Source organism: Hippopotamus amphibius, chromosome 5 (genome assembly GCF_030028045.1).
Source record: "Hippopotamus amphibius kiboko isolate mHipAmp2 chromosome 5, mHipAmp2.hap2, whole genome shotgun sequence".
In the NCBI taxonomy this organism is placed as follows: Eukaryota; Metazoa; Chordata; class Mammalia; order Artiodactyla; family Hippopotamidae; genus Hippopotamus; species Hippopotamus amphibius.
Genome location: NC_080190.1, coordinates 106,964,642 through 106,986,318, shown reverse-complemented (window position 1 = coordinate 106,986,318; position 21,677 = coordinate 106,964,642). Strand labels below are relative to the sequence as shown.

General features: G+C 45.4%; 2 protein-coding genes and 1 long non-coding RNA gene across 3 annotated transcripts; 1 reads left to right on the top strand and 2 right to left on the bottom strand.

The window, feature by feature from the left end:
- Nucleotides 1-449: 449 nt before the first annotated feature.
- On the bottom strand, nucleotides 450-3,777 carry HEY1 (hes related family bHLH transcription factor with YRPW motif 1). Its single transcript, XM_057735564.1, has 5 exons — nucleotides 3,236-3,777; nucleotides 2,851-2,926; nucleotides 2,617-2,700; nucleotides 2,251-2,332; nucleotides 450-1,290 (listed from the first exon to the last, which is right to left on the bottom strand). The coding sequence occupies exons 1-5, from the start codon at nucleotides 3,322-3,324 to the stop codon at nucleotides 707-709; spliced, it is 915 nt and encodes a 304-aa protein (XP_057591547.1). The 5' UTR covers nucleotides 3,325-3,777; the 3' UTR covers nucleotides 450-706.
- A 235-nt stretch (nucleotides 3,778-4,012) lies between these two features.
- Nucleotides 4,013-6,004, top strand: LOC130854274 (proline-rich protein 36-like). Its single transcript, XM_057736988.1, has 2 exons — nucleotides 4,013-4,351; nucleotides 4,579-6,004. Exons 1-2 carry the CDS (start codon nucleotides 4,013-4,015, stop codon nucleotides 4,624-4,626), a joined length of 387 nt encoding a protein of 128 aa, XP_057592971.1. The 3' UTR covers nucleotides 4,627-6,004.
- A 272-nt stretch (nucleotides 6,005-6,276) lies between these two features.
- On the bottom strand, nucleotides 6,277-17,301 carry LOC130853852 (uncharacterized). The gene is made up of 4 exons (XR_009053893.1): nucleotides 17,097-17,301; nucleotides 10,349-10,490; nucleotides 8,808-8,929; nucleotides 6,277-6,798 (listed from the first exon to the last, which is right to left on the bottom strand). It is a non-coding gene; the product is annotated as an uncharacterized LOC130853852 (long non-coding RNA).
- Nucleotides 17,302-21,677: the final 4,376 nt, after the last annotated feature.

Sequence of the window (21,677 nt, the reverse complement as noted above, 5' to 3'; positions counted from 1 at the left end):
TACCTCTCCTGCCCAAGCCAGAACTATGAGTCCTGGCAGATGACAGCAATTGGTCATTCAGATTCAGGGCCCCTAATGGTTTCTACGGTCATCTTACTGTTGTAGGAGGCAGAGAACTAGCTAGTCTTCTTTCTTGGATAAAGCTGATCATCTGATTTGTCAACGCTTTATTCAGAAATATAAAATTTAATGTAGCCCCCCCAAAAAAGAATATTATTTATACAACACCTTAATTGTCAACATATTAACAAATAGCATCATGTTAACATTGAGCATAGTGGTTTGGAAAGGTAATTCTAAAAAGAGACTGTAACTATACAAGGAGAAAAACAGACCGAAAATACTAAATGTTAAACTTTCCAAAACGTTGAGGCAAAAATGGAATCATTCTTAGACTGATAGGTTTACAAAGTAAATTAGGCACAATCCAAACCTATCACCAATTTGTTGGTTTATACTCACTATTTCAAGTTAATGTCTGAACAAAATTTAACAACTAGTTTTTAAAAGCTGCTAATACGACATGATAAAAAAAACATTAAAAAAGAAAAGGAAACCAACAAACCTTTCGTCTTTCAACAAAATTTATCTGAAAGTGTACCTTTTTCCTTTTTATTTTACTGATGACTTTAAGGTGTTGTTGGCAACAGCCCAGCTCAGCTGGGATTTTAAGCTTCCCCCTCCCTCATTCTACCGCATCAGTTCTTTAAAAAGCTCCAATCTCCGTCCCCCAAGGTCTATAGGGTTTGCCAAGGTTTGCTGCCTGCGTGGGTGCCGAAGGGCTCAGTGCATTGGGAGAGAGTAAGTGGAAGGAGCCAAAAGAGAAGGGGAAGGCCGACAGGGAGGCCACCGAGGAGAGCAGGGGCGGGGAGAGTTTGGAGGCGGAGGTGACCACGGGGAGCACCGGTCCAAGGCTGCCGCTAGGGGGCGCTCGCAGAGCAGACGCCTCCGGATGTGCCGTAGCCAACCTGCCCTGGTGGTGGGGTTCCGTGGGCGAGGCCGTGGTGCCAGTGTTCCCGTGGCCGTTCTGGGGCAGCAACAGGGGGTGCGCGACGTGCGGGTGATGTCCGAAGGCGCTCCCCCAGGGAATGTGTCCAAGGCCTGCGTGGGCGCCGCTCGCCGCTTCCCGCTGCGAGGCATAGTTGTTCAGATGTGAGACCAGTCGAACTCGAAGCGGGTCCGTGGCATCTAGTCCTTCAATGATGCTCAGGTAACGGGCGACTTCTGCCAGGCATTCCCGAAACCCCAAACTCCGATAGTCCATTGCAAGGGCGTGCGCATCAAAGTAGCCTGAGGAAACGCACAAAAGAAAAACCTCAGAGCTTCACTCATTTCCCGCATTTCTTCAATCCCCAAAGCAGCCCTTCCCGGCAAGTATCTACATCCTTTATTTGAAAAGAAAAGAAAAGAAGAAAGAGAAAGAGAGAAAAGAAAAGGAAAAAAAAGTATTCACGGGCTCTTCTGAAAGTCCAAATATTTGGGAGTCGACCAAAATCTTTGCCTTAATCAACATGAGAAGTATGTGTTTGCTAATGCAAGTTCAAAGCCCAATTAGAAACTGCCAAGCAGAAATTGGAATTATACCCTACCGGCAGATGAAACTATGTTCATTCCTTTAATGTTTTCCCTCAACAACAACAAAAAATACATCAAGGACAGAAAAACCACAGAGTAGTGAAATTCATTAGACACACAGATGTAAGTTATCATCACGGAGCTTTTAGGCACTTGGTCCAGAGTAAAGCATTTTCCGGCTGGAGACAGGCACACAGACGTCCGTCTCCCACCTTCCTTTGGGTTTTCTCTCCTTAACCACAACAGGTTTCTGTCCTCAAGAGTCATTTGGCAGTCATTCTTTAAGAATCTTGTATATGAAATTAAGACCATATACTTAAAAAAAGAAAAGAAAAGGAAAAAAGCTTTTTCTCAAAAGGGTTAATAAACAAATGTGGTTGGAGCTACCTGAGCAGAGCCGTCACAACTTTAGGGCACCTCACACATAATAAGCATTTTCCAAAAGAAGATATATAAGCTTAATTTGCAGAGGCCTGGGGTAAAGAATTCACTGGAGAAAAATCTATGTGCGTATGCAAATGCACTGACAGGCAACCCCACACGCCACACACCCGTTCTCTCCCCACCCCCAAAGCACACAGTAAAAATAAGGCAGGGACTGCACCAATCCTGGCCATGGGTAACTGTTCACTCTACCCCCAAACACTCAGAACCCCCACCGGACTAGAGATGTACCTTTCCCTCCTGCAGTGTGCAGCATTTTCAAGTGATCCACCGTCATCTGCAGGATCTCGGCTTTTTCTAGCTTAGCAGACCCCTAGAGAAAAGAACAACAACAACAAAGAATTGTTTTGGCATCCGGTGCCTTTAGGGAACAACTTAAAATATATATGTATACATATGCTCTGTAAATCACAACAGTACAGACAACAGCAAAATAAATTATCTTCGCAAAATATGTTGGAATCTGGATAAATTCATTTCCTCCGCACAAACAGCGCGGTTATCTTGCAATGCACCGGTGAGGTTCAGATTAATGAGGGGAGGGATTCTGAAGGGGTGGAGAGCTACACCGAGAGCTCTACCTACTTTCTCCATTACCTGCTTCTCAAAAGCACTAGGTACCAGCCTCCTCAGCTCAGACAAACTGTTATTGATCCGGTCTCTTCGGCGCTTCTCAATGATCTGTAGAAAGCAGGCAAAACAAAGGGGGACATTTCCATTACGACTGTAAATTCCAAAATGAGGAAAGGTGGTTCTTCCCGTTAATTAATAAAACAAAACATCCCACCCCACCTCACCCCCCAAAAAAGGGTGCCCTGTAAGGAGACTCACGCCTCTCCGTCTTTTCCTGGCCAAGATCTGTGAAGATGTAGTTGGGGACATGGAGCCTAGAGCCGAACTCAAGTTCCTAAATGAGGGGGTTTAAAAAAAAAAAGGAATCGCCGTTAAAGGAGAGGAGGTGATCTGAGGGGGTCGCCCCCAAGCCCTCCGCGTACTCAGATTTCTTTTTTCCTTTTCCTTTTCCTTTTTTTTTGGGGGGGGGGGGCAACTTGGGCTTGAAAGCGCCTCCGAGGTCCTTCCCCCGGGGCGGAGGCCTGCTGGAGATGCGCAGAGGTCAGTACGGGGCGCCGGCGTGCCCTGGGCCCTTGCGCGCTGTCACCGAGGCCAGCCGGCGCTCGCCTCCCGCTCCGGCTCTGCTCTGCCGCCGCCAACTCACCCATTCTCATCCGCGCTCTCCTTTTCCACCTCGATGGTCTCGTCCAGCTCGCTATCGGAGGAGCTGTACTCGGGGTGGGCTCGCTTCATGCTGGCTACGCGGGGGATCCGGGGGAGGGTCGACGCGGCGGGCAGGGAGGAGTTAACTGCAGCGGCGCCTCTCCGCGCTCGGCTGCTCGCGTTCCGCACACACTGGTCCCGCTCACGCTCTGCCTCCGGTTAAAACTCAACCATCCCTTTCCCACGCTGCGCCCCTTCCCAGGGCCCAGGGGAGGGCGGGGGAGTGGAGCGGGCGGGCGAGGGGGGGGGGCGAAGGGGCGGGGCGGTGGCTCCCGGGCAACGGCCTTCCCTCGGCCAACCCGGCTTCTCGCTCCGCTGATTGGCAGCCGCTCGGGGGCGGGGCGGGGGCGAGGGCGAACCCCACCCCCGCCGTGCCCGCCCTGCGCGCCTGCCCCTGCCCGGTGGCGGTGCGTCGGCTCCGCGGGGGCTCCGCCGGGGGGACGGAGGCGGCGCGGGCGGCGGCGGGCCGGCGGCGGGCAGGCAGGGGAGGCCGGGCCGGGACGCAAGCCCGCCGGCGGCCGCGGCCCCGCCCCGCCCTGCGCGCCCCGATTGGCCTGGCCGCACGCCAGGGCCGCGCCTGCAGCGCCGCCGGTGAGCCGCACGCGCCGCGGGCCGTGGGAAAGTGCCGGCGCCGCGGCCGCCAGCCAATCCGGGCGGCCGGCGGCGGCGACGGCGGCCGCGCTGGCGGCGGCGGCGGCGGCGCTGGGCGTCCGCATGAATGGAGAAGAATGGGCGGGCGGGGGAGCGGGGCCGCGTGAGGGCGCGCCGGCGGGGGCTGGGCGGCCGCGGGCCGGGCCCCCTGTGTGAACCTGTAATTGGAGCCTGGGCGCCGAGCGGCCCCGGAAGCCGCCGCCCTGCGCCGCGGTACATCTCGGCTGCGGGGCCGCCCGTGTCCGGCGGCGGAAGCCGCGCGCCTCCGGCGAAACCGGGCCCGGTTGCACCTGGCCGGGCGGCGCGCCGGGCCCTCCTCGGAGGACGCCGGGCGCCGGGAGAGCGGCCGCCGGGGCGCCGTTCACTGCGGCCAGCAGCCCAGAGACCCGGGCGCATGCAGAGGAAGGTGTGGTTTCAAGGGAATGTGCATTTTCGGTTTCTGGAGCTCTTTCCTCACTCGCTGACGGTCTCGCTTCCGCAGGGGCTTTGCAGCCTCCGGGGTGGGATGAACTCCCCTGAGCGTCTACTGTCCGGGGAAGTGGAGCGCTTGTTTTCTTGGCTGACTGGGGGCCGGGGGAGGGAGGGAGGGGGGCGGCCCCTGGGGATATTCTTTTTTTTTTTTTTTTTTCCCAGGCTCTGGCGGCCAGATCCTGTCAGCGGGCGACAGGGTGGCGGGACTGAGCATCTGCGCCTGAGGCCGCGCTCGCTGCAGGGATGCACGTCTCTGACCCCTAGACTCACACAAGCGCACCCCACACACCTCCCGCCTCGGTGGTGGCGTGGCGTGTACTGGGTGCTATGTGTAGTTCCAAGTCCTCAAGAAGATAGGTTTTTAAAAATATATATTGTATATCTCGTACTGACTCCTGGTTTGTAGAAACAGCCAGGTGGTGGTTTTGAATTTAGAAATCCAGATGTCTGTATCCCTGACAAAGGAGCAGAGCAGTTCGTATTTCTGTGAATTCCGCTCTTGTGGCTGCTGCCCTTGCAGTCCCATCAGTGAGGGAACGCTTGATAAATACCGTGGAGGATAACAGAAATATTCTCATCTTTGCTAATTGCTTGTCCGTTTCTATCCCTCCGTAAATATTGATCTGAATGCCGTTTTAGCACATTTCACACACCACACACTAAGTGGCCTGGGCCTGATATGGATGTTTGTTTCTTAGCCTCTCACCACCCCCCGCCCCCACCCCGCCACCACACACACGTTAGGCCACTTCCTGACTCAGTGAACCTCTTATTCCACTAAACCTTCACCTCCAGCCCCTCAGTCCTTCCCCAAGGGCCTCTTCTGCTTCCCTGTCTAGGCTGGGTCCCTCCATCAGCCAACTGGGATTTGGTGTTGCTGGCGCACCAGGCACCCTTGCTCCCTGGTATCCACCAGAGGCCACTTGTCACTTGTCCCACCCCCGAGGATAATCCCACTACCTGCTTTCTGCACTCTTGGCACAGGTTAACAGAGCTCTCTGGGGTCTGCTATAACCCCAAAAACAGAAGTTGAGCCTCCCATGCTCCTTTCCAGCCTCTTCAGTCTTCCATCAAGCACGTCATTGCCACCTGCCTCTTCCCTCGCAGAACCTGGTGGTCCAGGCATAGGAAACCATCCACCCACTCCCCTCTGCCTTCCAGAAGGTTCTCTGACTTTCATTTTCTTCCCCCCAAAGTGACAGGCCACCCTGCCCCAGAAGTCAGTGTGTCCACTACCCCGTTGTGGTTCTGTAAATTTTCCCAGCCTCTGGAATCTACAGTGAGTCAGCCTTTCCTGCCTTGGCCCATTTCTGCCACCTTGTCGAGGTGTGGCCAAGCTGCAGATAGGTCGGGGAGAGGAAAAGACAACGTGGGGTTGAGGATTCCTCGCCTACGTTGGTACCTAAGCAAAATATTTCTCCCACACTCAGTGTTACTTTTCCATCAAAAATGAGGTCCTCATTAAAATGGTCCATTTCCTGTGCTTCTGAACTTTGACTCTCATTCATTCATCCATCCAACAGACATTTACTGAGTGCCTCCTATGTGTCTGGCACTGTGCTAGGACCTGAGAATGTGATAGTGACCCAAAGGTTATATGGTCACTGCCTCCAGGAATTCCCATTCTAGTGGGGATAGGCAGTACACAAATAAAATAGTTATGACAAGTCAATGCTTGGAAGTACCTTTTGATAAAAGAACAAAGAGGTGAGAATACTTTTTGAGGTCTGAGAAGGCCTTTTCTGAGTTTGGAAAGGGGCTTCAGTGAAGATGGGATAAATGAGGTGGTTCAGTTAGAGCCAAGAAAGAAGGGGTTGAGGCCTCCCACTGTGGGCGGTGGATTCAGAGGAGAGAGTTGGACTGAAAGGACGAGGTGTTGTACCACCTGCTCCACAGAGGGGAGTTATCCCTGGAAGCTTGGAGCAAAGAACTGGCTGCTTTGAACTTCTTAGCAACTCCCTGTATGCAAGGCAAACCTGCAAAAGTGACCACCTCTCTAGCCTGAGAGTGGCTGCCCAGGCCTAGCCCCTGGGGAAAGGGCCTTTTTCCAACAGAGTGGGGTGGGGGCGTGGAGGGAAGTGTAGTTATTTTATAATTTATTGCTTCTGAGGTACCAGCCTTTTCCAATTTGCATGCAGGCCCATTTCCTTGCCTGGTCTTTGGAGTCTCAGTTTGGTTATTTATTTATATCCAGCAGGTTATTTGCCTTGCTCTGTGTTCTCTTGCAGAAGAGATGCTCCAGGTGCCCCAGGAGAGATAGATACTCCAGATTTGGAAATTCACTTCCAGGGCCAGGCCTGGGCTGGGCTTCCTCAGAGGTTAGTTAACTGGTGAGCCCTCCAGAGGAAAAGAGCTCATCCTCAAACGACAGCTCCAGCATTTCTATATGAAAAGAGGCTTAAGTTGGAATGAACATACACACAACTATATACAAGACAGATAACCAGCAAGGACCTACTGCATAGCACAGGGAGCTTTACTCAATATTCTGTGATAACCTGTATGAGAAAAGAATCTACAAATGAATGAATATATATATACATATAATTGAATCACTTTGCCGTACACCTGAAACTAACACAAGATTGTAAATCAACTGTACTCCCATCAAAAAAAAATACCACCACTGTGGGAATCAGTGGCTCAGTCCTACTATCGAACTCTGGAGACTGTGGTTCGGGGGGGAGGGCAGAGGGAGAGAGAGAGAGAGGAAGGAAGGAAGGAAGAAAAGGGAGGGGAGAGAGAAAGAAGGGGAAAGAAAGGAAAGGAAGGGAGGGAGGGAGAAAAGGAAAGAAGGAGCTTAAGGATGGCCAACTGGCGGGAAGGGACACAGCAGTAGCCAGGTAGCGGATGGCCCTAGAAGAAGCCCTGAACCATCAGTTGTCCTTTTATCAGGGCTTTGGCCACCATGGAGGTCCTTAACTTGGTGTCCTCAGTGAGACCCTTTTTCTGTCAGTTTGCTAGTGAGTGCAGGTGTTGGGAGTGGTGTGCAGGAGGACCAGAGATTCCACCTGCAGCCTGGAGAGAAGCGAAGGGCTGCCTCGCTCTGGACTTGCAGGCAAGATGCTGTATCCATTTGGAGGCAAACCGCCTCTGTAAAAACAACTTTTAGGGGAAGCCGGCCAGTGTTTGAAACATCCAGGTCTTGCTTGTTTATGTATTCATTCGACAAACTTGTATAAAGCCCCTACCATGTGCTGGGCACTGAGCCAGGCCTGGAGCATTAAGCTGGGAAGCCACAGTCCCTATCAAGCTACTCACAAGAGTGTGTGGTAAAGACGTATTCAGATCAACATCCTAGCTGCATGACAGCAGGCAAGTTATTTAACCTGTTTAAGCCTCAATTCCCCTCTCTGTAAAATGGCAATGTTAATAATTATTATTTTCCATTGTCACAGATTAAATAAGATCAATTCTGTAAAGCATTTTACATAGTGCTGAGCCATTAGTAAACACTCACAGACGTTATTACTAACTATTAATATACCTGATTTACCAATGAGTAAACTCAACACTAGGTTACCCCTGTTTTCTTCAGATACTGTTACACATCTAATAAGGAATAAATAAGCAGCTAGTAATTGGATGTATTAAAAAAACAGTGTCCCTGTAAATCAACTACACTCCAATATAAAATAAAAATTAAATTAAAAATAAAATTTTTTAAAAAGTGTCTCTAGAAAGTGATATCCTTTTAAGATGATAAGAAAGAACCAGTGCTTCCTGCTAAGAGCACTAGATTATTTTGAGTAGAATGAAAAAGTAAGCATCTGCTATTCATTATTAGTGAACATTGTGCTTTTTGAATCTCTTTCTAAGGAGCATCCCTTGAGCGTGAAGTGCTATGAATACGAGGACAAATAAGTCGCATACTTAGAGAGCTCAGCGATGGCTCCTTAATGAGACCCACCAAATCAGAAACCACAGGACAGAGTCGCCCAAAACTGTCAGACCAGAATTCTGACTAAGCGCCAGTTTTTGTCCACTCCCCATGCTTGCTGCTTTCTCTAGATGCTGTGTCTCAAACGCCACGTTGCCTTGTGGCATGTCATGCCACGCAAAAATGCACTTCCACTATCAACTCTCCTAATTGAGGTCAGATGTAAGAGCCCCTGTGTTCGCCCTGAAGGAGTTGTTTAATTGGAATCCCATCAGGCAGCAGTGTGGTACAGCAGGAGAGAGAGTGGATTCCAAGGTGCCTGCTTGGGCTTGAGTCCCCCTTTCCTAACTGTGTGACCTTGAGCCCATGACCATACCTCTCTCCTCTGAGCCTCGGTTTCCTCATCTGAAAATTAAGGATTATCCCTCAGCATTGGTTTTGTTCTTTTGAAAGGTGAAACGAGACAAACTATTTTGTAAAATACTATACAAATAGTATGCCTCCTACTTACGAGCTATGGTGGTAATAACATAGCCTGCTTCATCCTGAGTCTGGCTGGGCCCCTGAAGAGGAAGCTTCTGTAGGTTTTCTTGCTCCTGCCAGTGAATTCCTTCAGGATGGGCCACTTCATCTCTAAAAAACAAAAAACAAACAAACAAACAAAAAGATATTTACAATGCCAAAGGGCATTTCACAGAACATTAACCTTTCAAGATTCTCTGTAAATAAAAGCAACTGTTTTCAAATACATTTGGGAAACGTGGCGATCTCAGGGCACATGAGAGCATGAACAGCTCTGAGAAGTCCTTAGTGAAGAAGCCTCATTGCCATGTGTCTAACTCAGCACTTCCCAAATTCACCGCCTTTTTTCACATCTGCTAATGTTCTACTGAAACAGCACCCCTAAGGAATAGCCTTTGGGAAATTCTTTACTAGCATAAGGATGGATGCATTTTGCTTTTGATTAAAGACTACAGACTCATCAAAAAATTAAATTAAGCATAAGTGAAAAGCAACTTAATAAAATGTGTAATTGAGTTCTGGATATAACTTGCTTTGAAAGTTTTTTGCTGATTAATCTAAGAGACCAGTTCCTTGAAAAAAATGTAAGTACTTTTAACACAAACACTCTTATGGTACTTACCATATGCCAGGCACAATTTTAAGAACTTCACAGATCATTAATTGAGTCTTTACAGTAAACACCCAAAAGGAGGGATTATTTTTTCCCCCAGTTTTAGAAGAAGAAGCCTGGGCAGAGAGAAGTAGGAGATTTGCCCAAAGTCATACCTGAATCCCTGCTATGGTTTTGATTCCATGACACTTTCTTTCCCACAGAGTAGTTTCCAGCATATTCTTTTCTCAATTAAAATGATGCAAGTAGTAATTTACAACATATTTTCTCAATTAAAGTAATTCAAATACTAATTTGCAGTGTATTCTTTTCAAAATTTAAGTAATTCAACTAAACTTTTTATTTTCACTCTTTCAAGACAGCTCTGAACATAAATGAGATAAATCTCAGGATTCCGCAAAAGCAAGCTTGTGAATCCTTCCTCCTCGGAACCTGTATCCAGTTTCCTTCAGTGGAAGTGGAGGCCTATTTTCCTAGGTTGCCTGGATATTCGTGCAATACGCCAACAGCTGGGTCCTACGGTGTCATTATATCTGGTGCCTAAGTGTTTCATAATTTAGGACTTCTGTGTTCATTGATAGTTATTATAAGTAAATCTAAAATGATTTAAAGTTATTAAAATTCAAAGTATAGTGGGAGGGTCCAGGTGAGCCCCAAACTGGAATTTTGAATGTTTTTGAAACTAGTGGGCTGCTAACCCCCTAAGTTATCTGTTTGCCTGAATTAACGTACCCTGGAGTTTTGAGTAGTTTCGGTTGAAAGGAATGTTGTTGTTCTCTTTTGTTACCTTTTGATTCAAGAGCCCAGGGCAGAGATGAGGAAGCAAAGAATGCTGATCAGCATCAGGTAACAACATGCTGCAGAGCTGGGATGGGGTCATTCTGCAGCCCCCTACCCCCACCTCTGTGCATACTTACCACCAAATGGTGCTCTGCGTGTGCAGGGGAACGCACTGGTGGAAGATGGGAGGCTCGACCAAGCAGCAGTCTTAAGGAGGGACTGGCAGTGGTGAGCTCCGTCTTGAACATCAATGAGGCACTGTCCAGGTGGGGCTGAGAACTTAAAAAGGGGACAACATCTCAACAGGTAGGAAGGGTTAAGAGTCATTGTAATTTGGGCGTTAATGTGACCCTGCCTGTGCTGAAAGGCTAGTGGGGCCAGGCAACCTTCAGGTTAAAAAAAAGAGAAAAGAAGTGAAAGGGGTTTGGATCTCATTCTTGTTATGGACTGAATTGTATCCTCCCAAAATTCATATGCTGAAGCCCTAACAGGACCCCCTCCCCCACGTGCTGGTATTTGGAGATGGGGCCTTTATAGGAAGTAATTAGGTTTAGATGAGGTCATGAGGGTGGCACCTTCATGATGGGATCAGTGCCCTTATGAGAAGAGACATCAGAGAGCTGCGCTCTCTCTCCCTCTCTCTCCCTCTCCCCTCTCCCCCTCCCTTCCTCTCCCTCCCTCCCTCCCTCTCCTGCTCAGCTATGTGAGGACACATTGAGAAGGCAGGCTTCTGCAAGCCACAAAGAGAGTCCTCACCAGAATCTGACCATGTTGGCACCCTGATCTCAAATTTCCAGCCTCCAGAACTGATAATTTTAATTTGTGTTGTTTAAGCCACTCAGTCCATGGTATTTCCTATTTCAAAACTTATAGAATGCTAATGTATTTTTGTAAGTAGGCATTTCTTTTATAGATGTGTTCTATTTCATGGCTTTTAAAATATATTTTACTTGTCAGAAATTGAAAGAGCTAAACAAAAATTTTCACAACCTTTTCCCACTTAAGAGGCCCCATTTTTATAGCATCAAGGATATTTTTCTGTTTTTCAATGACTTTTTTGACTCCCTTATCAAGTATAATTTAATGAAATAGAACAAGTTTCTTTCCAAAGAAATGGCAAAGGGCTTGGTATTTCTGGTTAGTATCACCATTTAACAGGAGCTGGGGTTTTCAGTCTGGAATCTTCCTTCCTGTTCCTCTCTTTTCTGAGCTGCTCCTCAGATGACAATGAAATGAAGAGATGGTTTATCTCTGCTGCAGGTTCCTACTGTAGAGAGCTGGCCCTGCTGACCCTCCCACTGGCACATGAGACAAATGAACCCAGGACCCCTCTCTTTGGGCCTTTTACTGCCATCGACCTGCCATGCCAAAATACCCAGAATTCACTGCTACTAAGGTTTCCTGCAACTGTGACTATCCCTCCATGAGCAACCTTCCCAAGTGCAGCAGACAGATTGCTCACTGCTCTTGAAAGGACACTCTGGAGCACACAGCTTTCTCAGATCTTAATAGAAGGTGTAAATGAATAAACTTTTCTTTTACCACCTAAAAACACTATTAAATATTTATTTTTGGCTATTTAGGTTTTCTGTTTGTCATATTGTATTCAGTAATGGTAAAACATAGTATATAGGATAAAATTAATGTATTTTCCCACGGGAAAAAATAATAGAAACAGAAAGATGAATTGGCCAAATTTTTCATAGGGCTTCAACACGTGCCCTAATTTGCAAAAAGCAGAATGTGTTCAGCTTTGAAGGCAGCTTGATTAGTTTTAGCTTACATGTGTTGTCACATGTCATTGCCGTAGTCCATACACAATTATCACCATAAATATTTTAAACGCCTTTTAAAGTTTTTATCAAAGTACCCAAACTCCAAGTGTAGTTCTCTGAGAATCCACAGCTCTGATTTAAAAGCTTTTGTCCTCTGTAAAATATATGCCTCTTAGAGAATTTTCAAACCCAGTTTTAAGAGTTTGTTTAATGTTTTGTATGTGTTAAGCAAACCTAAAAATGTTAAGGAATTTAAGTATTCCTGATATAGGTGACCCTAACCAAATTTCACTCCACTATCAGCCCATGTTATATTTTTATAGTAGTTATTCAAATCATCTTTGTTTCTAAAATTTCTATTCAAAACACAAAAACTTAAAACACACACACATAGAGACTTATCTTACTCTCCTGGTACCACTTGTTGCCAATATGCAACATTTATTGAGATTTTTTTCCTTGAATTTGACTAGAAGAATTAACTTTTAAATCAATGTTATCTAATTTATAAATATTACCTTCTTTTATTCTTTCCCCAAAACTCTATTCTATTTTACTGAGTTCCTGCCAAGAATTCCTGCTAGTAATTGAGGTATAGAGAAAGGGAGTAGAGTATCTTGAAAGAAAAATTCATGAACAATGCTTTGGATTTTATCATTGTGAAGTGAGATTCCACCCCACCCCACCCCCCACCACGTGCACAAGATCGTGCTTTACAGTTGTTGAGCATCGAGGGTTTTCTACACCAGGCACCATGTTGTAGACTGGAAATATTCTTCCTTCTTGAATTTGACACACAAAAACCTTAGAGAAGACTGAACAAGAGCACATCCTAGTGTCTTCTTTGTCAGCATTTTCTCTCTGGTTCTCCTTTGTAACCAGACTGACAGGTAAGGAACCCACAAGTCCATCCATATTGGTCCCTAAGAGGAATTTTCATATTGCTTTCTCTGTGTGTTTATTTGTGGAATCTGGTGTCTTGGACCCACATTTTAAGTGCAAGCCAGAGACTAAGAATATATTAATGGATGGTGAGTGAAGGAAGACTCATGCAGGATGAGATACTTCAATGTCATGGGTCAAGGGCAACTTGCTGCCTTCATTCCCTCTACCTGTATTTGTGGCATCTGTAGAGTTAGGAGAGAAAACAGGAGAGGGTGTGGTGGTCTGCGCCATGGTGGGGAAAAGAGGGCCTCGAGTATAAGGAAATAGGGCAGGAGAGGGATGGTCCAGTGAAAACTGATTACCATGCTCATGAGGACAAAGAAAGTGAAACGGGATAAGATGATATGGTTAGGTTCGGAAACAGCAGGTAGAGATTTTGAATCCTCTTTACACATAGTTGAGGTGATACAAAAGAATTCACACATAGTAGAAAGAAATCCTAGAGTTGGGAATCTTCTGGGAGTGACCCTGGATTAAGGCTATGATTTCAGGGAGGGAAAGAAAAAGGGAAAGGAATTCTGAAAGAACATTGAGCAGTACTTTGCACGCCATGGGATGGAGAGAATACTGCCCTGCCAGGTAATGAGTCAAGAATCATTCCCAGGTGTCTTGCTCAAGAAAATGGGTCTCCCATAGATGCACCTAGAGACTGTCAAACAGAGTGAAGTGAGTCAGAAAGAGAAAAACAAATATCGTATATTAACACATGTATGCAGAATATAGAAAAATGGTACAAATCAACTGGTTTGCAAGGCAGAGAGACACAGATGTAGAGAACAAACATCTGGATACCAAGTGGGGAAAGGGGAGAGGGTTGGAGGGGAATGAATTGGGAGATTGGGATTGCCATATATGCATTACTAATAAGAAAAAAAGATATCAAATTGTACACTTTAAATATAGGCAGTTTATTGTATGTCAACTGTATCTCAATAAAAGTTCTTTAAAAAAATATAACTGAAAGAAAGTGGGTCTCAACTTTTAGCATGCATCACAGTTACCTGGAGGGCAAGGAGGTTCTGGTGCTGCTACTCCAAGGACCATGCTTTAAGAACCACTGTTCTAGAAGATCATTTGTCTTTGCTAATAAAGAAACTTGGCTCTAATAGAGGACAGTTGAGGAGAAAACAGGTTGCTTGGCTTCCAGTTTATGGAAAGATCATGATGAAATACACAGTATCCAGTATGTATCTTTGAAATCAGCCAGGCTCCTTCAAATAATAAGAATTTTGTACTTTTCTAATTAATTCAGGATATATGTTAAATTCCTAAATAGAGTGATTTGAATTCGGGAATGGTTTTGTTGGTTGTGATAATGGTTTGATGTTTGTTTGAAGAAAGTCGCTGCCTCCTTGAGAAACCATGGTTCTCAGATAGGTTTCCCATGGGAAGGGCTCCACAGAGAAGAAAGGAAGCCACTGTTTCCCTGAAGTCAAGTGAAATGCCCAGGCCTCTGAAACCCAAGTCAATGGGCAAATAAAGATAAAAGCATAAAGGAGATCATCCTTCAAATCTACAAAGGCAAAATAATTAAAAACTAGGTGAACATGATAGAACTTAATAATACATATTAATTATATAAAGAGAAAGTGTGTTCCTCTAGGGCCTACTGGTTTTGTATTGAACTGTGATTCACCCTAAATATATACACATATCCCAACATCAGACCTAGAACTATGCTGTTTAGATGAGTGGTTCTCAAACTTTTGTGAGCACCAGAATCACATGGAGGGCTTCAGAAAACACAGATTCTTGGGCGCCACCCACAGAGTGTCTGGTTCAGTTGGTCTAGGGAGGATGCAACCATTTGTATTTCAAACAAATTCCCAGGTGAAGCCGATGCTGCTTGTTTGGGACCACACTCTAAGAATCGCTGGTTTAGATCTATAGTTTACAACTTGGCCACGTATTAGAATCATCTAGGAAGCTTTTTTTAAAATCTCAATTCCTGTACCACACCTCAGACAATTAAAATCAGAACATCTGGGGATGGAACCCAGGCATCAGTCCTTTTCTGAAGTTCTCAGGTGATTCCAAAGTGGGAATAAGTCCTCCACATTAAAATCAGCTGGAGGACTTGTTAAATCACAGATTGCTGCCCACCCCCCCACCCCCAACTCTGGCGTTTCTAATTCACTAAATCTGGGTTGGGCCCAAGGCTGTGCATTTCCATCAAATTCCCAGGTGATGATGCTGTTGGTCCTGGAACCATACTTTGAGAACCATGGGTTAGACCAACTTCAACACTTGGCTGCACTTGAAATCTATTGGGAGATCTGGTATAAAATACTCAAGTTAGCCTCGCATCCCTACCCCACCCCCCAAAAAACAACAAAAACTGGGCACTGGAATTTAATTCATCTGGGATGGCCTCTGGCATAAATTTGTTTTTCAAGCTCCCCAGTGATTCCAATGTGTAGCCAAGACTGAGAATCACAGTCAAACCAAGCAAAGGTGAGGATGCAATGAATGCAATGTTTGCTGCTTGTCTGGCTACATATGCCCTCTTCCAGCTATATTCCAACCATATTCCTGCTTTAATCATTATATGCAATATACATCTTTGCTTAAGAAAAATACTACATTGAAATAAATGGAAGATTATGATGGTCATTTCTGAATTTGAAAAATAACTAGGTTAAGCCAGGAGGGGATTCTCTCCCCACCCTTCACTGCTATAAATACAACTTACTGTCTGAATTTTTTAAAATGTAGCATGGTAACCCACCCCTTTGGTGATCTGCAGCTAGTCATGTAAACAGAAACATTATAACTGTTATTATAAAAGCAGTTTCCTATAAATGAGAATTTATGCTTATATCTGAATAAACTTGAAACCTGATCAAACACCCTGGCTCCAGGAAAATAACTTTGGGTTTGGACAACACAAACCAGAGTAATGTTTTACTGCCAGTTGAAGTTTTTGAATATACAGGGTCATTTTTAATCACATAGTATGAGAATAACTTGTCTGCTACAGACAGTAGAAGCTAAGATTTGGGAATAGGGTGGCGGTGTGGGAAGCAGCAGATGGAGTCAGCACTTAAGTGGAGCTTCCTTGGCCAGCTCTGTGCTATCAATCAGATACACGCTTGTAAATAATTACTTTCACTTCAGTTTTCACTGGAAACATTGATGCTATTGTGTTTTAGCAGCTGATTAACTTCCCATTCGTGATCCTTCTACAATATACTATGCAATTCCAGTTCTTACACCCAAAAAGGCTTTAGAAATTTAGCACTGGAAAAGCTGGGGAACCACTTCACACCCACCAGAGTGGCTATAACAAAAAAAAAAAAGTCAAATAATAGCAAATATTGGCAAGGATCTGCAAAAAATGAAACCATCATGCATTGCTGGTTTGGAATTTACCACCCATTTGGAAGCAGTTTGTCAGTTTCCTTAAAAGGTAAACATAAATTGACCACACAACTGAACAATTCTGCTCCTAGGTATTTACCCAAGACAAATGAAAACATACTCATGCAAAAACCTGAGTGCGAATGTTTACAGCACTATTGGTTACAATGGCCATAAGATGGAAGCAATTCAAATGTCCATCAACCAATGAATGGATAAACAAAGTTTGTTTATAGTCCATGCAATGGAATATTATTCAGCAATAAAAGGAAGTAGTGATATATGCTGCAACCCGGATGAACCTTGAAAACATGCTAAATGAAAGAAAGCGGTCACAAAAGATGACGTAGTATATGATTCCGTTTACAGGAAATGTCTAGGTTAGGCAAATCTATACGAGAGACTGCACATTAGAGCTGCGGAGGTGAGAGGGAGGGAGGGATACAGAGGAGGTGAAAGTTAATGGGCACAGGTTTTTTTGTTTTTTCTTTTTTGTTTTTTTGAAAGGATGAAAATGTTCTAAAATTGACTCTGGTGATGTTTGCATTTATCTGTAAATATACTAAAAATCACTGAATCGTCCAGTTTAGGTGGGTGAATAGTATGATATGTGAATTATATCTCAATAAAGCTGTTATATTGATATATGAGGAGGCAGCGCACTGGGAACCTTCAGAAGCCTCTTAAATAAGCTTGGACAAGCCCCTCTCAGCGTCTGTGCATGGAGCTGTTTGGCGCTGGCAAAGGAGAGCGCGGTTCAGCGGCGCCTGCGCTGGGTCCTGGCTGTCTCCGTGCTGTCACTGACCTCAGGCCCGGCCAAAAGCTCCTCTCAGCCGCACGCGGAAAGGGCGGGGACCCCTCGTCAGACCTAGAATGAAAGCCGAGCGCGTTCCCCGCGGTGCCCCGGCCGCTGGCTGCAGATGTCCCGCGGGGTGCCCGGTCCCCAAGGCGGGCCGCGCGCTCCTAAACGGGCGGGTCCCTAAGCTGTCGCAAGGAGGATATCTGATGATCGTCTTTCTTCCCTCTGTCTTTCCCGACAAAGGGTGACTGACCTCCCGCGCGATCTGGGAGGAGCTGAGGTTCCCTAAACACGTTTCCCTCTATTGTGCGCAGACGCGCAGAGGACACAGAGGAGCGGCTGGACCCGTCGGAGGGACGCGGGACAGGGAGGCCCCGGTGGCTCCCTCCCCGGGCGTCCGGCGCGTCGCCTGCAGCGGATGGAGGGCGGGGGAGGGGAGCTGTAATTGCGGCGCAGCCCTGGTTCCCACGCTCCTATTGTTGGCGACTTTGTTTCCAATTCCCATCACGTGTGCTAATTAGTTAGAGCTGCTGGCTGGCTGGGAGGCGTGTGGCTGGCCTAAAAGCAGCAAGATCACTTCCTGTAGGGAGCCGGGCAGGCTGAATACTACTGGGGCTTCTTTCTCTCCCCTTCTCCTCTGCGCCTCCTTCTCTGCCTCCCAGGAGGGTGGGAGTGGGAAGGGAAGGGGAAGAAATGGTGATTGTGGAGCAAACGCCACTGAATTGCAATGGCAGCCAAAGGGGGGGGGGGGGGGGCGGGGAGCAATAAGGGCGGGAATAAAGGAAGAAGCAGGATTAAAGGAGAAATTCTCATTAGACTTCTAACCTGATTAGGGAATGCTTTACAAAATTCCTTTCACAATTTTGTTCAGTGAGCCTTTTCCAAAATGGGATAATAGAGGAAAGGCATTTCAGTGTGTTCATTTAAAAAAAAAAAATGTTTCCACTAAAACAAGCACTTGCATCCCTGTACAATGGGAGAGGGGGAGGAGAAGAGTGAAATGCAATGAGTCGTGACTTTTGAGTCAGTGCCTTGTCATTGGATTGAAGCTTTTCAGTGTCATGCACTTGGGTGCTAAGCTTTTAGAAGGGGCTCGGGAATTTGTTAAGATCACTAACAGAGGACACGGGTGAGCTTGGCAAAGTACACAGGCCTAATTTTTTTAAAAAACTTGGCTTTCTGTGTTTCTTGGCTTTTTGTTAGGTTCCAAGATTTAGTAATGCTTCCATTCTCACAATGGAAGTCCCCACTTTGAAGATATAATATTATCCATACTTCTTTATAAGTAAAAGGAAAGCTGGCTCTCATAAGGACTCATTGTATAACCATATATGCTGTAGCAACAGGAAGAAGTTTCTGCCCTTGCCTTGAAAAGTGGCAGGGCGGTGGAGGAAGAAGATCAAGGGTAACTTCATTCATCCAGCAAGGATGTTTTAAGCATCTCCTGTGTGCCAGGCACTTGGCTAGAGCTGGAGATAGAGAGATGAAACACCCAGAACCTGTCTTTAAGTCACTTACAAATCTAGTTGAGGAGACAGATAAGTATGTAAACTGATAATTAAGGATGACTCAGAAGTGGAGGTCTACATTGGGAACTATGAGGGCCAGAGGAGGGGCGCCAGAGCCAGGCAGGGGGATTCGGGAAGGCTTCCTAGAGAAGGGATGACTCATCTGACATTTAAGTGACAAATAACAAGTGGCTGAGAGAGGACAGGAGAAAAGGGCATTCTGAAAAGAGGTAACAGGAGGTACAAAAGGCCTACAGGTCTTGATGGAGTGTGAGGTGCTTTGCAAACAGGTGTGCACAGCTGCGGCATGGGGCTGGGGGGGCAGGATCATGAAAAGTCTTGTTGAGGCCTTTGGACTTTATCCTAAATGCAAAAGATTTAAGTAAAGGAATAAGATCATCAGATTTGTCCTTTAGAAAGATAACTTGGGCAGTAGTTTGGAGGATGGATTGAAGGGACTCAGGTTAGAGGCAGGGAGTGGAGGTTGAGGACTAACCCAATAAGAGACTGAAATGAGGAGCCAGGTGAAGAAATGGTCCAAGTTCAAGAGATATTTAGAAGATGAAACTGAAAGACCTTGGGGACCAAACTTACTTTGGCAATAAGCAGCTAGGAAGAGTCTAGGATGACGCCAGGCTTCCATCTTCATATAACCTGGATGAATGATGGTGGGATTCACTGGAAGAGGCAACTTGGAGAACAAAGAACAGGCTTGAAATGGAGCAAGATGATGAGTTGAGTTGGGGCCATGTTGTGTTATAAGTGACTGTGGGGCATCCACGTAGTGATATCCAAGAGGGAGATGGATATATGAATCTGATGTGGAGCTTACATGGGATAAGGTGGCCTGGGGTGAGAGAGGTAGCAGCGAGGGACAGGAAGGCAGTATGTTTGCCTCTCACAGAGGTCACATTCTGAGTGACTGCTCCTCTGCAAGTAATTTCTAGTTATGCTGCTCCAAAAGGGACTTGGCAGGACTGTATTATCCCATTCAAGTGAGATCTCTAAAGTAGTCAATTTCGTAGAAACAGAAAGTAGATGATGGTTGCTAGAGGTTGAGGGAAGGGAGAAAAAGGGGAGTTGTGTTTTAATGGTTACAGAGTTTCAGGTTTGCAAGATGAAAATTTTTAGAAATTTGTTTCACAGCCATGTGAATATATTTACTACTACTTAGCTGTACATTAAAAAAATGGTTAAGATGGTAATTTTTATCACAATAATTTAAAAAGGCACTAGGGAACTCAGGAGGGAAGGAGATAAGAACCCTACCAGCTTGCTCTGGACAGCACGAGGATGAAATTTGACCTTCTGCTAATGTACTCTCACCCATTCTTGATGGAAAGGTTAAGTTGGAACAGACATTTTAGAATAGACAATATAAATCAAGAGCCTTAAAAATGTTTATACTCTTTGACCTACATATTTCACTGCCTCAAATCAATTCTAAATAAGAAACCAAAAAAGTGGGGGAAAATGATTGAAAATATTTGATATAATTTTTAAACTCAGTGTTCAGTAATAGAAAAACAAACAGTAAAATAGCATACAACTCATAAATTTTTAGAATTTACAACAATATGGGGGAAATTTTTAAAGTTAAGTGGAGCAAAATTCAGGACAAAGAACTGTATTCATACTTTGATCACAACTATATTAAACACAATCTATGCACAGAATAAAAGCCTGGAAGAAAATATACACAAATGTTTATAGTAGATATTTCTGGTTGGGGTCATAGATGATTTCTTCCCCATGTACTTTTCTACATTGTCCAAATTTTCATTTAAGCATATATTATTTTATAATGGGAAAATTAACCTATATAAATTCTTTCTCAATTTCTTTTTACAAAAATTTCTTCCAGTTCTTTGATTTAAAAAGAGGTGATTTGCATTTAGTTCAAAGCTGCAGTGGATTGTTACGTAAGTGATTTATAAATGCACCAAAAGCCAAAGGGAAGGAGAAACCATCTTCCAGTAAAAATTTAGAAAGACTTTGAAAATTCCTTCATTTGAATATCTGTTCCTTTTAGCTGCTCTTGTGTGGGAAAGAGGAAGCAGGAGATCTTAGCGTCAGGAAGTGATGTCGAACAGTTTAGCTGATTATAAGTGCTTGAAAGGCAAATTAAGGCCTTCCCTTTAATTGGATGTAATCGGTTAAACAAGGTAATAGACCACCTGTGGCTGAGATGGAGCCAAGTCCTGAGAAGCCCCTGAGACCACAGCTTGGTGTTGACCTGCCAGAAGGTCAGCCAGGATAGGCTTTTGATTCCATCTCAAGTTACACAGGCTGTGTCACAGAGAAACAGGCTAATCAAAACCTGAGTGTACAATTTGGTTTAGAATATGTTGACCAAAGGGAAAAAAGGTATAGAATTTTTTAAAATATTTATTTATTTATTTATTTTTAGCTGCGTTGGGTCTTCATTGCTCTGTGCGGGCTTTCTCTATTTGTGGTGAGTGGGGGGCTACTCTTCATTGTGGTGTGCAGGCTTCTCATTGTGGTGGCTTCTCTTGTTGCGGAGCAGGGGCTTTAGGTGTGTGGGCTTCAGTGGTTGTGGTGCACGTGCGGGCTCAGTAGTTGTGGCACGTGGGCTTAGCTGCTCTGTGGCATGTGGGATCTTCCCAGACCAGGGATTGAACCCATGTCTCCTGCATTGGCAGGTGGATTCTTAACCACTGCGCCACCAGGAAGTCCTAGAATTTTTTAAAGAATTTATTTTTAGGAAATAATCAACAACCAAGCAAGGAAAGAACACTTCCTATAGGCCAGGTACTTTTGTAAGCATTTCTTGTATAATATACTTGCTAACCAGGCTGTGATATAGATTCTATTACTATCATCAGAATCAAACCCACTTTGCAGATGAAGAAACTGAGGCACAGAGTAAAATTGACTTGAGGTCACACAACTTGTAGTGGTAGAGCTGAGACTTGAACCCAGGTAATTTGAGTCCACCATCTACATTCCTAATCCCTACGCTATGTTGCTTCCCAAGATCTCACTCAAGCTCTGCTTTACTCGTTACTTGTGATTTCCAAACACAACATGGGCTAGACCTTGCATTTGGAGCAAATGT